We start from the raw sequence: 16529 nt of genomic DNA, 5'->3' as shown, positions 1-16529 counted from the left end.
TGAACTCTGACGTTTAACACCCATAATGTTATATTATCACACTTGCATTGAGTTAGTTATGGTGAAGGCAACACTACAGTCTCTACACTCTGATACAGTGGAGCCCAAAGTGGGTCCTGGAGGGCCGGCATCCTGCATGTTTTATTAATCAGTCAAATTTTATTTGTGTAGCACATTTCAGCATCAAGGCATTTCAAAGTACTTTACATCAAATCAAACACAGAAACACAATGCAACATAGAATCAATAATCAAAACACGACAATGAGTCAAGTTCCATCAATAAATTTGTAATTGATTAAGTTTCAAATAAACAGTTTGGTCTTTAGTCAAGTTTGCATCCATAAAAGTTTTACCTGTTACACTCCTACTGTGTTATATGGAACAAAATACCTGTTGCTATTTTTATTCCCACTCACAATCACAGAGCTTAAAACGATGAAAACAGACTTTCAATGGACTTCCAGCACCAGGCTCCATACAACTCTTTCACAGAATTTCGCTCTGGGACTCCGTCGTCCCTCACAGATTTTTGTGCCATTTCAACACAGAATCAACAACCAAACCATAACATTAAGTCAAGTTCCATCATTAAATTTGTAATTGATTACGTTTCAAATACAATCATAAACAGGTGGCTTTTTAGTGGAGATTAAAAGGAGGTCAGTGTTTCAGCTGTTTTACAGTTTTCTGGAAGTTTTAGTCTCTCCCTGTTTTAACACACCTGGATCCAATGTCAGGTCATTAGAGACCTAAAGAGAATATTGACCTGCTGATAGATTGTTTTACCACCAGGGAGAGACTAAAACCTGCAGGATGTCGGCCCTCCAGGACCCACTTTGGACACCACTGCTCTAATATGTGCTAACATTGAAATTTGAACTCTGGCGAATTTGCTGTGAATGAACGGATTAAAAATCTGCTGCTGTTGGATCAACCTTCCAGACCTCTCAGGTCTTCTGGCTCTAGTTTGCTCTGCAGAACCAGAACCAGAACCAGAACCAGAACAAGCATTCGGCTTCTATGCACCACAAACCAGGAACAAACTTCCAGAAAACCTCCAAACAGCTGAAACACTGAGCTCCTTTAAATCCAGGCTGAAACTGACCTGTGTAGAGCTGCTTTTATTAGTAAAGGAACATTGATCAATATATTTGATGATGGTTCTGATAATGAAATTTGATGAAATGTAACGTTTGTTTCTTAATTTCACAACTGCTGACTGTGTTCTGTTTTTAAGATGTAAAGCACTTTGAATGCTTTGTTGCTGAAATGTTTCATTCAAATAAACTTGAACGTAACCTGTTCATGTTCAAGGGTAATTGTGTGAACTCAGCCAGAACCTGGCAGCTCAAACGTTTAAAGAACTGAAAGGTTTTAGTTCTGCTGTTGTTCTCTGTGTTTTTCTGGAGAAGATGATAAATTGTTCAACAAACATCTGGAAACTTTGTCCCTCTCATTTCTGAGATCCATAAATATGAATTAATGACTGGAATGTAATAGAATAAACTCTTTATAATACTTAATTTGGATTTAAGACCATTAGACTCATAAACTGAATTATTTTATTTGGTTTATTTGGAGTAGATTTGGTTCCTGTCCTGGAAGCTGCCTTCAGGGTTTGGCTTCCTGTTTCATCTGATCTGTTTTCTGTTGATCTTTGATCATTTGATCCTTTTAACAACAGAGGTGGAAACCAGCAAACAGTCATCAGATCCACATGTACAGCAGTCATCGTGTTTCCAAATGTTCCAGAAAGGCTTCAGGGTTAAACTCTGTCATATTTAATGATAGTTTCATTCTTTGTAATAATATATAACTAATGCAAGTTGAGCTTCAATCATTGAGCCCAATCAGACCTGAAACAGCAGACATGTTGGGTGTATTTCATTTCTCTTTGGGATCAGTAAAGTATATTTTAATAATTTTTTTTTTTTTTTTTAATTTAATGTGTTTTGTTCATATTCAAAGATTTTGCTCATAAATAAATTCCCTATATCAATATTTTGGTTCAGGTCAATAATCAATAATCTTCTTACCTGACGTTTTAGATGTGAATAAATGAAAGTAGATGAATAAAATTATTTACTAACACAACAAAAACAGGAATCTTTAGAGGAATTGAACCAACAACCCTGAATCAGACATAACTGGATCATCTCCAGTTTAACCTCTTTAATGACTTTAAATTGTTTGATTCAAAGCTTTTTAAGAGTCAAACTTATCGACTCTCTGACCTGATCATGATTTTTAATTCCAGCAAACTGCTGAATCATCAGAACCTGTTTACTTTGGATAGGCCGATCTCCACAGCATCAGGGTGTGTCTGATTCAAACGGGTCGCCTGGTGTTTGAATCTCAGATTTCATCCAGAACTGCTTCTGTTCCTCCTTCACTTTGTCAACAAACTTCTGGGACCCGATCCGTCCCGTCACCACTTCACTAACACACTACAAATATTAACATTAATATTTAGAAATGAGTATTAGATAAAAACATGAATGCCTTTGGAAAAGTTCTACACTGTAAAAACTGACATCCTTCTTCAAATTCAATTTTAAAAAATACTTTATTGAGCCAAAAGGGAAATTGAAGTGTTAAAATTTATTATTTTATTTCTTATATTGAGCTTCTTATAAAGACTTTAAAGTTATTACACTGTGGTTATGTTTTATTGCCACTTCAGTTCCACATTTATTTGGCTGGAAAGTCCATCTGTCCCAGTGTATCATGCTGTAAAACTTATTTGCCCTGTTAAACATTTATTCTGTTTCTCCTTTTTTGTCACAATTTAATGTTTCAAATCATCTATTTTTTATTTTTCATAAAGAGTGAATCCCAGAAGCAGTTTTCAAACGATGATTTTAAAAATCATGGCCCATCAGAAACAACAGCTTGTGAAAACTCAACAATCCCTCTGAGCTGCAGCAGAATTGCTTTAGTTCAGTCACACTGGACGGTTCTGAGTATGAAGGATGTTGATTTTAGAGCTCTGTCCACCATCAGAGAGGTTCAGTATGAATTATTATTATACCTGCAGGTCAGGGAATAACCAGGCCAGGGTCAGGCTGCTGAAACTGAGCTGAAAACAGTTTAATCAAACCACCAATAAATAAACAGAAAGGTTTTTGGTTTGCTTACTGAATAAAATCATCAATTGAAAACTGCCTGTTGTGTTAATTCAAATTATTTTTGTACAATATTACAGTTTTTTTAATGATATGGAACATTAAATGTGACAAAAAAGTAAAAACGGAATCAGTTTGTGAGAGGAAAATACTTTTTCATATGTTGTAAACAAAAATAGTAGATATAATTTTTAAAACCTTGGCGACAGAAATATTGAGGGCAGTTATGATTTTTACTTTTCCATCAAAAACACTTTGAAGTCATCACACGTTTATTGCATCAATGTGCCTGCAACTAGTTTACATGTGGTGCAGATTAACTACAGTCCAGCAGAGGGAGCTGTCCCCGTTTAGATTGAACTATGAATTAAGTTTCTGTTCATAAACAAAAAATGACAGAAATATTGTGTTTGACAAAAAATATTTAGTTTAAGGTTATCGTTATGATGTTTAAAGATGTTTTATTTAAAAGTGCAGAACATATCAGTGTTGGCAGAGAAAGAGTTAGAAAAAACAAAGAAAGCAAAAGAGAAAAAATAAAAAGAAAGAGGAAAACAGGAAAAAAGAGAATAAAGAAATAAAAATAACAAAAATAAGGAGTTATAATTGTTAGGGCAATGTGATGGGAGAGATTAACATCTTACTATGATGTAAACTGTTAGGTCTAATACAAAGTTTTAATATTTTAAGACTTTATTTTTAATTTCATAGTAGATAAACCAGCGATTTTAACTCAAAAACAAACTGGTGAACCCAAATCTGCTTTAAAGTAATTTATAATAAAAAAATGCCTTTTAACTACAGCTGCTAAAACAAAATTTCACCTCTAAACCTTCAGACTATATGATTTCTATGTTTTACTTCTGCCTCTTGCAGTTAAAATAAAATTCAAGTTTCTCATCTGGAGAAACTTTGGGTTAATTTTGCTTCCCTCTGTAGAAGATCTTCCCATCAGGCTGGTTCTTCCAGCTCAGTCTGATCTCAGTTTTCACTGCCTGGTCCTGCAGCTTCTGCTGGAGCTGAAAAACAACAATCAGACAAGTCAGGAACACACACTGAACACACACAAAGAACACACATTGAACACACAGCCCCATGTTTGTGCAGCTGTCTTTGTGGGGACTTTCCATTGACTTTCATTAATTTCTACAGCCTAAACCTTACCATTACCTTTACATACTTAACCCTAACCAAAACTCAATTCACACCTTGGTCCTAAATCTGACCCCTGACCCAAAAACAGCATTTCCCCTTTTGGGGACCAGGCTTCAGTCCCCATAAGGAGCAGTGTGTCCCCACAACGTAGTAGATGTCAGGGAAATGGTCCCCATAAGGTATTAAAAACAAACACACACTGAACACACACTGAACACACACTGAACACACACTGAACACACACTGAACACACACTGAACACACACTGAACACACACTGAACACACACTGAACACACACTGAACACACACTGAACACACACTGAACACACACTGAACCAGTTTCCATGTGTTAGAAGACAGTTAATACGTCATTAGGAGATTATTGGTGATGATTTCACACTAAACGGTGCAGAATGTTTTCTGAATATTTTATGATTAATCTAATTCACAATCTAAAGATTTGGATTAGCAGCCGCTTGTTGCATCTGGAGAGAAATTCAAGCCGTTTTCACAGACGGTCGATGCAGGTTGAAATATTTCATTTTATTCACAGCAATATTTTTACTGGTCAATTAAAATATTCTTACATGGTTTTAGTTACAGTTTCCAAAACGATTTTCTTACATATTGCATGCTCAGTTTGTTAAAACAAACAGTTTTTGTCACTTCATTGTGTGTTTATGCTGCTAAAAGCTGCGTATCGAGACTCATACCTCCTTCAGCAGGTTTTCCAGGACTGCAGGGTCGTTCAGATCCAGAGCCGAGTTTCCCACCAGCTTCACCTTCACTGTGTGACGTGTGAAAGGTTCAGCATCTTTAAGATAAACCAAGCAAACGTTTTATCATTTTCGGTTTATCGTCCTCTTTTGTCCTTTGGTTCAACCCAACCACTGCTGGTGTTCTGACAAACTGCCAGTTAGCCACTCCCCTCTGCCAAACCACTCTGCTGCATCTTTCTTCTCTGCTGGAGTGATGAGAACCAGGTGGATTCAATTGCCTACCAATCAGAGTGTGGGTACTTAAGGTGTGACTGACCTGTCACTCCTGTTTGAAGTGCGGCAGCAAGAAGGCAAACAATCCTGTTAACACGAAAAGTGAAACTGTGCAAAAGTTTCAAAAAAAACAAACTGTGAAGGACAGCCGGTAAGCTCAAAATACTGTTGCTCATTCACATGGACTTGGATTGATTGTTTGAGAGTTTAAATATTATTGAAAAGAAAAGAAAAAAAGACAATACACTTGGTGTTTATTGGTTGAAGTAGAAAGTGAGAAAAGATTTAAAGAAAAAATGTTGGTTAAGATGTTTTACTACGAAATTAAATGTTGTTAAATATGCTAATTTATTTATTGATATTGAATTTTATTATAAAACATTTGCTATTTATCAAACTTTAGGTTTAAATGGTTTAAAGGGGTGGAAATTTATCTTGTTAATTTCACAATGTATTTATCTTGTCAATTTCAGATTGTAATTGATGTTTCTGTTTGATTTAAGGTTTTTCACCCAAGTGGTTGGAAGTGGTTGGACTACAAAAAATAATGAAAAATAAAGATGGACTAACTAAAATGAAGATTCCTTGAGTGAAATCCAGTCATGTTTCACAATAGAGACCTATCCCTTTCAAGTGGGGATCGCACAGTAAATCAAATCTAGCAGAACTTGACAGATGGCGTCTCACCATGGTAGCAGATGAAGGCCTTCTCTAAGCCACACGGCCAGTCCTCCCAGCGACCAGAGAGGCTGTAGTCTGCCGCGGTGCAGTTGTTCAACCCGCCGTCAGGCTGTCCTGATGCCCAGTAGGAAAACAGGAACAGGTTTCCGTTGGACCACTTCCAGGTGTCTTTGTAGAGGCCGATCCAGACAATGAGACCTGCAGGCCTCGCGGCCCTTATCTGCTCGTTCTCCTGCAGGCTCCTGACGCTGGCCAGGTCTGTGTAGTGCAGCCTGCAGTAGCTCTGAGCATCGGTCCAGTTCATTAATGTGTTGATGTAGAAAAATGCTGCTGTCTGTCCTGGAAACAGACCAGAGGAAAACCAGAGAGACTGCTTGGAGACACGGGTTGAAACGTCTCCAGTTCCAGTTTAAATTTGTTTTTGATTTTTGATCACCTCCATGCAATCAGTCAAGAGTTAATCAAGTTTCTCTCAGCACTCTTTTTTTTTTTTTGATGGTTTAAAATCATTTATAGGGTGACCAAATGTCCTCTTTCCCCTGGACATTGTCCTGGTTTGTGTCATTTTTCAGGGACCAGCAGGAACGTTTAAATCTCCCTGTGAGATGCAGAAACATGGCAGCTTTTCTTTTAGCAGACAGAGCCGTTCTGCTGCTAAAGTTCACAAAACATGAGAAAAGCTTTATAGATGAAGTTGAAAATAAATTTTCTTCATAACATCCTGTTCACAACAGAGTGAGTGGCGCTGTGCAGCATGTCCATACTGGCCTCAAAACATATAAAAAGATTGTGCAAAATGAGAATTTATCTCTTAAACTAAAAGATGATAAATTTTACTGTTATTATTACATTAAATATAATTTCAGATTTTGTGTTTCCCCAGGTTGGCTGAAATTCCGACTTATTACTGGTAGAGGTTAATTTTCTAAGCTACAGCTGTGTAATTATTGAGGATGCAATGATATGAAAATGCAGATTAATATTGATATCTGATATTAATACTGCTTTGATTACTATATTTACTGATATTTAACAATACTATATCTATTTGTCTGCATTTATTCACAAACAAACCTTAAAAATTAAATTCAAACTGTTAATAAATCTAGATTTATTTTACATTCTTACCACTGGTGTTGGCACAGATGAATCCATAAAGCCACTGGCAGGGAGCATCGTTCCAGTATCCATTATCATACATGTGGGCGCAGTCTGCTGTGTACCAGGCGCTGTTTGGCTCACCAGGTGACCAGAGTCTGTAGCTTCCATCTGCTGGGTAGAAACCTCCATCTGACAGCGACCACCTCCAGCTGACCACATCAAAGTACAGACCGATCCAGGCCTGTCGGACAGAACGACTTACAGCCACATCCAAACACCTGCCTGATTTTAAATATCGTTCTACGTCACTTCCTGCAGATCGGTGGCAGCAACATGGCTCCTGGTTGAAGCGGCATAAATTCAGCCTGGAGTCAGTAATCTGGATTTTCTCTACCAACGGAAGCTTAGCTGAAATATTTCTATGCCACAAACTTGAAAAATGATTTCTGATAATCTTCTCATGGAGAGAGTGATCATTGATGGTCAATTTTTAATCATGCTGTGCTGATAAAATCGGGTTTTCATAAAACTGACCCAATTCAAAGGTTTCATCTTTGATGGCAGTCTCCCATTACAGAATTCATGTTTAGGTGCAAATACTCTGAAATAAAATGACATTTACAATATGTTGATTAATTAAGATCAGTTTCAAAAGAAGCTGAAACAGGGAGGCCTTCCTGGTTGCTTGTTCTCTTGCCGAGTTTCACCCAAAGTGTAATTTAAATATTTAAAGCACCAAATGCAGCAGAGTCAGACCCAACATGTCTGTGCAGCAGTGGTTTGGATTCCAACTTTTATGAAATCATGAGTTTTCATGAATCCAGGATTATGAGTATAAGAGGCTGGAAAGTCTTTCTGTTGGAGAGCTTCGAAACAATCAGAGGAAATAATAAAAAACAACCTTAAATCAATAAATAACTTTGGTCTTTACTGCATTTTTACCACATTTGAACAAATTCATCTATTCCTGTCAGAGAGGAGAGTGAATCTGTCTAGATCTTTGGTGATCAGGCAAAGCAGAGGGAACTAGAATCTGTAGATCTATGTTTGAGGTGTCATTCTCACCTTACAGAGAAAATCCAAAGACAGGAAATTTGCATGACTTATCAAGAGGTGTTTACTCAGTTCAAGACAAACCTGGGTCCTGCTGCTCAGGATCTGGAGGCATTCAAATTGCAAACATCATGCAAATGGATTAAAAACTTCAATGTGGAGAGAGAAAAAAGTGAACTCTGATCTTTTCAAACGTTTATGCAGCGTTAGGCTAACAAAATGTTGGATTTAGTTCAGGAAAGCAAAAAGTTTCCTCTCACAGAAATGTGAATGAGTTTGGTGAGCAGCAGTTTGATAAAACAGAGACTCAAACTAACTTATCATCTTCACACGTGGTTCCAGTGAAACGTAGGATAAAAAACAGACACTTCAGAGGTGAACCAATTCCATTTTCACTGATGTTTAGGAAGCGTTGCCTGAACTGATGATTACAAAATTGGCTGATAACATTTTTTTGTTAGAAATGTTGTTAAATATAGTAAGAAAGTTGCTGAGTTGGCAACAGTGAAGAGATTTTTGTAACTGTAAACGTACAGAGCAGAGGATAGATAAGATCTGAGGAAAAGATCAGCTTCACATCTAAGCATGAGTTGACCACTGATCTCACAAAATTAAGAAAACTGGTGTCAATGAATCAATGCACCTCTAGTTATTTCAGCTGACTGAATATTTTAAAAGAAAACAGAGGAAAATATGGAGTTTACGTCTGCAGTGGATCCCATTCTGCTCACGTCTGCCAAGCCGTTCAGCTTGGTCACCATGTTCAGACTGTCCACAGTGACCAGGTCCGTGTAGCGCTGCCTGCAGTGACTCTGCGCCTCGGTCCAGTTCTTTGGGTCATAGATGAAGTGGTACTGACGTACAGGGAGAGAGCAGACGGACCCCAGAGCTGCCGCAACGCAAGCAGGAAGATTAAAATAAGAATAAAACATTTTCATGACAGAGATCTGTTATGTTTCTATCAGTAGAACAAACTTTAAAAATAACGGTTTCCAAACAGAGCTCAACTTAGCTTACATGTTTTAAAAAAGGACACACTCACACTGAACACATACAAAACATTATGTGTGATTGTATAATTTTATACTGGGAGTCTAAAATTTAATTCACTTGCCTGATGCACTGAAGAGCCACAGAAGAACGTTTTCCATCCTCGTAAATGTCGTGTAGTTCAGTTTGAGGCTGCAGACGTTTATCCTCTGGGTTTAAACACGTCATGCAAAATGATCAAGTTGAATGATTTGCGTTTGAGACGACAAGTGTTTATTCTGACAGATGCTGTGATATCAAACCAAATAAAGCAGGTTTTAAATCACAAATGACTCATTTGACTCCTGAGGCTTTTCCAGCAGAGATCCTCCCAGTTCTCTGGAAAGGGCTCACATGGCAGTAGCCCAGGGCGCAGAGTCCTGGGGCGCCCAAACGTTGTTTGTTTTAAGTGAATGTGTGTTTTTTAGATCCTCTCCTTGGGCTGCCACCTTATTGTGATGCAGGGGTTCGAGTGTCCCAGTGATCTCAACCAGTCTACATGTGTTTTGTGGACTTGGAGAAGGCGTTCGACCGTGTCCCTCGGGGAGCCCTGTGGGGGGTTCTCCAGGAGTATGGGGTACCGGGCTCCTTGATACGGGCTGTCAGGTCCCTGTAGGACCGGTGTCAGAGTCTGGTCCACATTGCCGGCAGTAAGTCGGGCTCATTTCCAGTGAGAGTTGGACTCCGCCAGGGCTGCCCTTTGTCACCGATTCTGTTCATTACTTTTATGGACAGAATCTCTGGACCAGCCAAGGTGTTGAGGGGATCCGTTTTGGTGGCCTTAGGATCAAATCTCTGCTTTTTGCAGATGATGTGGTCCTTTTGGTTTCATCGGGACATGATCTGCAGCTCTCACTGGAGCGGTTCACAGCCGAGTGTGAAGCCGCTGGGATGGCGATCAGTGCCTCCAAATCCGAGGCCATGGTCTTGAGCCGGAAAAGGGTAGAGTGCCTTCTCCGGGTCAGGGGGGGTGTCCTGCCCCAAGTGGAGGAGTTCAAGTATCTCGGGATCTTGTTCACGAATGGGGGAAGAAGGGAGCGGGAGATCGACAGGCGGATTGGCGCAGTGTCTGCCGTCAAGCGGGCGCTGTACCGGTCCGTCGTGGTGAAGAGAGAGCTGAGCCAAAAAGCGAAGCTCTCGATTTACCAGTCGATCTACGTTCCCACCCTCATCTATGGTCATGAGCTTTGGGTCATGACCGAAAGAACGAGATCACGGATACAAGCGGCCGAAATGGGTTTTCTCCGTAGGGTGTCTGGGTTCTCCCTTAGAGAGAGAAGCTCAGTCATCCAGGAGGGACTCAGAGTAGAGCTGCTGCTCCTTCACATCGAGAGGGGCCAGTTGAGGAGCATCTGGTCAGGATGCCTCCTGGACGCCTCCCTGGTGAGGAGTTCATGTTCCACCAGAGGAGGGGAAACCCAGGACACGCTGGAGGGACTTTGTCTCTCTGCTGGCCTGGGAACGCCTTGAGATTCCTGGAGGAGCTGGAAGAAGAGACTGGGGAGGGAAGACTGGGCCTCCATACTGAAACTGCTGACCCCGGGACTGGTGGAAAATACTAAAACAATAGCACATATGAAAGGCTGCAAACTTGCTCCACACCACTAGGGGGAGTCTGGAGCAGGTAATATTATCTACAGCAGTGTTTCCCAATTCCAGTTCTCAGGCCCCCCTGCCTGCATGTTTTAGGTGTTTCCCTTCTGCCACACACCTGGATTGAATCTTTGGGTGATTAACAGGCTCCTGCAGGACTTGGTGGCTGCAGAAGATGTCATGCAATCATTTGAATCAGCTGTTCTGGTGTAGAGGCAAATTTAAACATGCAGGCAGGGGGGCAGAGGACTGGAACACTGATCTACAGAAAACATAAATATGTTTCTAATTTTTAAATATTGGAAAAGACTGAGTGTTTGAAAAAGACAAAGTGTCTTTTTTTCTTTCTCCAATTTTCTCAGGTGTTCAACTTGAGGCCCGTGGGCCAAGTCTGGCCTGTCAGAACCATTTTGTGGTCCCCAAGATTATTGATGGCCGCTTAAGTAGAGGTTCAAGATAACTTTTGCATGCTTAAATGTTATTTGATTATGATTATTTGATGTATAAATGTGGGTCATGCTTGGATGAGACAGTTGTGGGTCGGATCCACGTGGATTAACTGCAACCCGTGAAGATCGTACTGTTCCTGCCTTTTCAGTTACAGCTGCCTGGCACCTTTGACTTTTTTCTCAGATTTTCTCAGTCAGAATTGATTCTGAAAATCTAGTCTTAAAACTCAAATCAAATAAATTAGAAACAGGCTGTCAGTGTGGATAAAGGGCACATTTACAAACCCAACCTCAAAGAAGAAATAACTGATTTTTTTTACATGCTAACATGACAATCGTCATTCACCATAATGTTTGATTATTTATTTGGGATTTGACATAAACAAACAAAAGTCTTTTGTTTTTTGTGGACCTAATGGTCTTCCGTAGATCTGACTGAGGTTGTAAATAGAAACGTTTTTACATCTCCAAATCTGGTGGAGAGAGACACCAAGAAGATTGTAAGGAAGTATCGACTCAAGGTGGCTGTAGAGAAATGAATACAATTATGACAGAAATATTGAAAAAGATGCTTAATTTATTTCCCTACTTCCCACTTTTGCAGTACTTACATCCAGAGTCCGGTTTTTGCCTTTATCTGGTGGTTTTATCTTTAGTCAGTCCTTATCCTGCTCCTTGATGGCAGAGTGAATACATTTCCATTAGTTATCAGGAGTTCCTGGTTCTGAGAGGCAGAGAGTCCATAGAGTCATTACCATTGCAAACCTGATGTAAATACATCTAAAAAGCACAATGACACAAATCTAAACCCAAGGATTAGAGGATTTAATGTGATTTTGTGGGAGTTTCTGGCAGTTCTTCAGAGTTACTTTGCATTTTGACCTGAAGCTGCTGACATGGCCTGGCTTGCATATTAACTGGACCGTTCCCGTCTCAACAGCCTGTTCAGCTCCAACGGCCTCCTTCACTCATCTGAGTTTCTGCATCTTTCCTGCTGCTCTCTCATCTGGCTGCACCATAAAGGCAGAGAGACACTGAGAAACACTCAGATGTTTGTTCTCTGATAGAAACATGCAAAAGTACATCAGATTTTCCAAAAATTACAGTGTTGACTCATTCAAACATTTGTGAGAGAACGGGTTGCAGATTAAGAGATGTCCTTCCTGGGATTGGTCCACACGGCTGAGTAGCTGCAGTGCAGACAGCTGGATGGAGTGATGCAGGGAGTGCCTCTGCTAAACTCCAACACGGCTGGGTCGGGTCAAATTATTCTTGACCTGAACCAAATGGAGGAGTCTGGGTTTGGTGTGGAAGAACACAGAGTGTTGAGTTCAACTGTGTGCTGAACTAAAGCGCAGACTGATAGCCAGACATTCTTGTCCAACATCAGTGTCTGACCTCACTAATGGTCCTCTGGAAGAATGACCTAATATTTGCTCCTTCTGGAAAACCTTTCTTAAATAACTGAAGCGGTTATAAGACGGACAAACATCACATTAAGCTTGTTTTTATTCAATTAAATACTTTTTTTAACTAACTGTACTGAGATCCTCTACTTTTTAATTTGTACATGTTGCTGCTTGGTGGAGCCATCAGGAACCATGGAATCAGCTTCCACGGTTGTCGAGATTTGACCTTTAAGATTATAAATGAAGCTAAGATCACCTGACCAATATATAAAGATTAACCAGATACACTACATAAAAGATATCGTTCCCTGTTGGAAAATAATAAAGATTGATATTTTAATTGGATTTCAACACAAAGCAATGAAAACACTAGAAACAGAAATCAAATTGTAATTGTTACAAATGCTACAACGAATGTGGATGGGAGTCAACAGGAGAAATGATGCAGAAGTGACTCAAACTCTACTGAACTCTTCTGGACTTCATCTAAAAGGAAACTGAATATTTTCAGAGATAAATCATGAAAAGTAGAATCTGTTCCAAAAAACACAGTTTGGCCAAATTTCACATCTTTTGCATGAAAACAGCCAAAGGTAATGGAAATCAGAATTCAATAAAACACACAAAAATAAGTAATCATGAAGGGTCAATTAAAAATCTATAAAAATAATCAATAAAGTACAGTTTAAAGGAATCCATATAGTTTGTATATTTACCTGAAGTGAAATGTGACCTGATATAAACACATGTAGACGAGTTTAAATGATTTTTCTGGTCACTATTTATTTTTTCAGGAGAGATCGAACAGGAATGTGGCTCCCCCTGGTGGACAGCTGGACACGTGCAGATTCATTTATTGAGTAAATGGGAATATTTAAAGTGAGGTGCTAAAATTTAAATGTGGATAAGCTTTAATGTGGAATATTTGATGCATTTTGTTCATGAAGAAAGAAAATAGAGCAACAATTTGAGCTGAATCTAAGCTTTTTATTGATCTATTAATCAAAACATATTCCTCTGGAGATTTATTACATTCAGAACCACAAAGAATCATTTTACCATTGTGTTAAATATTCTATATGAGCCGCCTCAGTTAAGCAGATAAAATAGTAAGACTTGGTATTACTCAAAGAATAACATCACTGTCAGAACAATGTGGGCTTTATGTGAGAAGAGCAGGAAAATAAGGAGATAAATCCTGTAAATCCATCTGATCCTGTCAGAATCAGTTTTCCTTCCTCTCTGAGTAGAAAATGTTTCCATCTGGTTGTTTCTTCCAGCTCAGCTTCAAGTTTTCTTTTCCTTCCTGTCCGATCAGCTTCTGCTTCAGCTGAGAGACAAACATTCATTTAATAGAGACCTTTACACCTTCAGCTCCAAACTCAAACTACATCACATGCTAACAGGATTTTTTCTTAATATAATTTAGTTTCACCTTGAACTAGATGAAAATAAATGTTCATTCTCCCAAAAACAATGTAAGGTTTGAACTCACCTGCTGCAGCAGCTCTTCCTGCAGGGTGGAGTTGTTCAGATCCAGGTCGGAGTTTCTCACCAGCTTCAGCTTCACCACATGCTTCGAATCTTTGGAAACCCAACAGGCCCAGTTACATCGGTTCTGGTTCTATTATACTGGCTGTTTCGATGCTAATCGAAAAGAAGTGTAACAAGTTTTGTCTTATTTCAAGTGTGTAAGTTTAGAAAACCGACTAGAAATACTTGGTGAGACTTTGTGTTTTTGCAGAGATCTGAGCAGAACCAAATGTCTGCAAACCCAAACGAACCGAAGCAGCAGCTGAAGGAGCTCAGAGGAGCTTCATTTCTGCTCCTCTGTCTGCAAAGCTTTTCTGCATTTTTCTTCAGGTTTTTGAGAATAAAGTGAAACATTGTACTACTGTACATCATGTCTTTCATTCTTGTACTTTTATCAGTTTTTTAAGAAAAAGTTGCAGAACTGTTCAAACTGCTGAAGCTGATGGCAGACCTTCTTGTCCAACATCAGTGTCTGACCTCTTGAAGAACTGCTTGAAATTCACGACGACAGTCTCCTACACCTTCTGAAAGGCTGTCCTAGGATCTGTAAAGCAGCTGTGGCTACATAACAGACTGACTTTATATCAGGATGATGTCAAGCCAAACCCCTGAATGCTTTTGGCAAAACGTGAAGCATTTTTTATGTATAATAGGTATTGAAATGTGCTGAAGTAAAGCTATGACATATAATCAATAAAGATAAAAAAACTTTGAAAAATATCCAACAATATTAGCTTTCAGCATTTGCAAAGAAACTGAGATTAAAAGTAACTTTACAGAAGTTGAGGAGTCCATCTGCTGCAGGTCGGCCATGTTGTCACGACCTCTTGGTTGTCCACGGTAACCAGGACAACCTGGTTACCGTGGGTTCCCGTGCAGAAACGTTCAGAGGAGACGGCGCTCAGAGCTGCAGGGAGGAAACATGTTAAAGGTCTCACTGCAAAGCTTTTCATTTCAGGAGAATAATTAAATACTCATCAAACACATGTTCCACTTTCTATTTAAAGGATTTTTTACACGTATCCTTAGATGATGCAGCACTGATGAACCAAAGAATGTTCTTCATTTCTTTACATCTGCTGGAGTTCAGTCTGACTGCAGAAATCCAGATTCTTACTTTTAACCTGACAAAGCAAAACCTTGAACATTTCAGACAACAGACAAAGATCATGGCCATAGATCAGGGGAGAAATGTAAATGGAGAGGATCTCTCTCCACCACAAAAAAATATTCCTTTATGTGACCGCTGGCATATAGTATCAGGAGCATATAATCATCAGACCATATGAAGTCAATAAGCATCATCGGATACATCAGTTAATGCTCTAATCAATCAATCAATCAATCAATCAATCAAACTTTATTAGTATAGCACATTTCAGCATCAAGGCATTTCAAAGTGCTTCACATCAAATCAAACACAGAAACACAACATCAAGTCAGATTCCGTCAATAAATTTATAATTGATTACGTTTCTAATAAAACTCTAAACAAGTGGGATTTAAAGGAAGTCAGTGTTTCAGCTGTTTTACAGTTTTCTGGATGGACCTTCTGCATCTTTCTCAGCTTCCATCAGTTTGGGTTTGCAGATCTACAGCAACAGGAAACACGATTTGCATTTTACAATCCGTCTTTTCCTGATAAATTGGCAAGTAAAAAATATTCAAACCAGCTTTATTTACATACTGAAGATCTCTGATCTTACATCCGAACCTTCATATAGAAAAACGAAAGTTTAAAATTCTAATACTGATCAAATAAAACTATCTAATAGTATGAATACTATTTCTGTATGTATGAACTTATACATACAACAAGCTGATTTTACAAAATACAACACAGAACGAGAAAAACTCATTCTAAGATACACGAATATAAAAAGATTTATGAAGTTATTTATAAAATATTTCAATACGGCTCCATTTGACATTAATTTTAAGAAATAAATTCCTTAATTTCATGAAACATTTAGGTCATCTTTGCATCCCTAAGTTGTGTTAAACTCCAGTCAAGTTTCCTTCGTGCAGATGAAGCTTCACCTTATTATTACACAAAGTTTTAAACTTCAGGTTGCAACAAAATAAACTACAACCGTCTGTACAGGGAAACAGTTTGGTGTAACTGGTTTTTTAGAAGAGCATTCTTTGCTGTCAGTGTTATTTCAAACATATTTCTATTTTTTATTTGTAACGATATTCAACTTTGTAATCATCAATACATTTTAAAAAAAAGCCTCTGTGCAAAATGAGGTTAAAACATGAACAAAGAGAGGAAAGGAAATGAAAATAAAGATTTGTTTCCTTTAATGCTCCCGTCTTTCCAGTGGCTGAGCTGAACCTGCTTGTTGCTGCAGATCTTCTGACACGTCAACCCAGAGTCGCAACGTTCAGGGAGCCCGTCGAAAA

The 16529-nt window shown here is 38.9% G+C and overlaps 1 protein-coding gene across 1 annotated transcript; it reads right to left on the bottom strand.

Moving 5' to 3' along the window:
- Nucleotides 1–3359: 3359 nt before the first annotated feature.
- On the bottom strand, nt 3360–9261 carry LOC122823657 (macrophage mannose receptor 1-like). Its single transcript, XM_044103550.1, has 6 exons — nt 9225–9261; nt 8815–8999; nt 7085–7298; nt 5963–6295; nt 4997–5097; nt 3360–4146 (listed from the first exon to the last, which is right to left on the bottom strand). The coding sequence occupies exons 1-6, from the start codon at nt 9259–9261 to the stop codon at nt 4045–4047; spliced, it is 972 nt and encodes a 323-aa protein (XP_043959485.1). The 3' UTR covers nt 3360–4044.
- Between the last annotated feature and the right edge of the window lie 7268 nt (nt 9262–16529).

This window comes from Gambusia affinis, linkage group LG01, assembly GCF_019740435.1.
Source record: "Gambusia affinis linkage group LG01, SWU_Gaff_1.0, whole genome shotgun sequence".
NCBI lineage: Eukaryota > Metazoa > Chordata > Actinopteri > Cyprinodontiformes > Poeciliidae > Gambusia > Gambusia affinis.
Note: the sequence above shows the minus strand (reverse complement) of the source record. Positions and strands in the feature narration are given on the sequence as shown.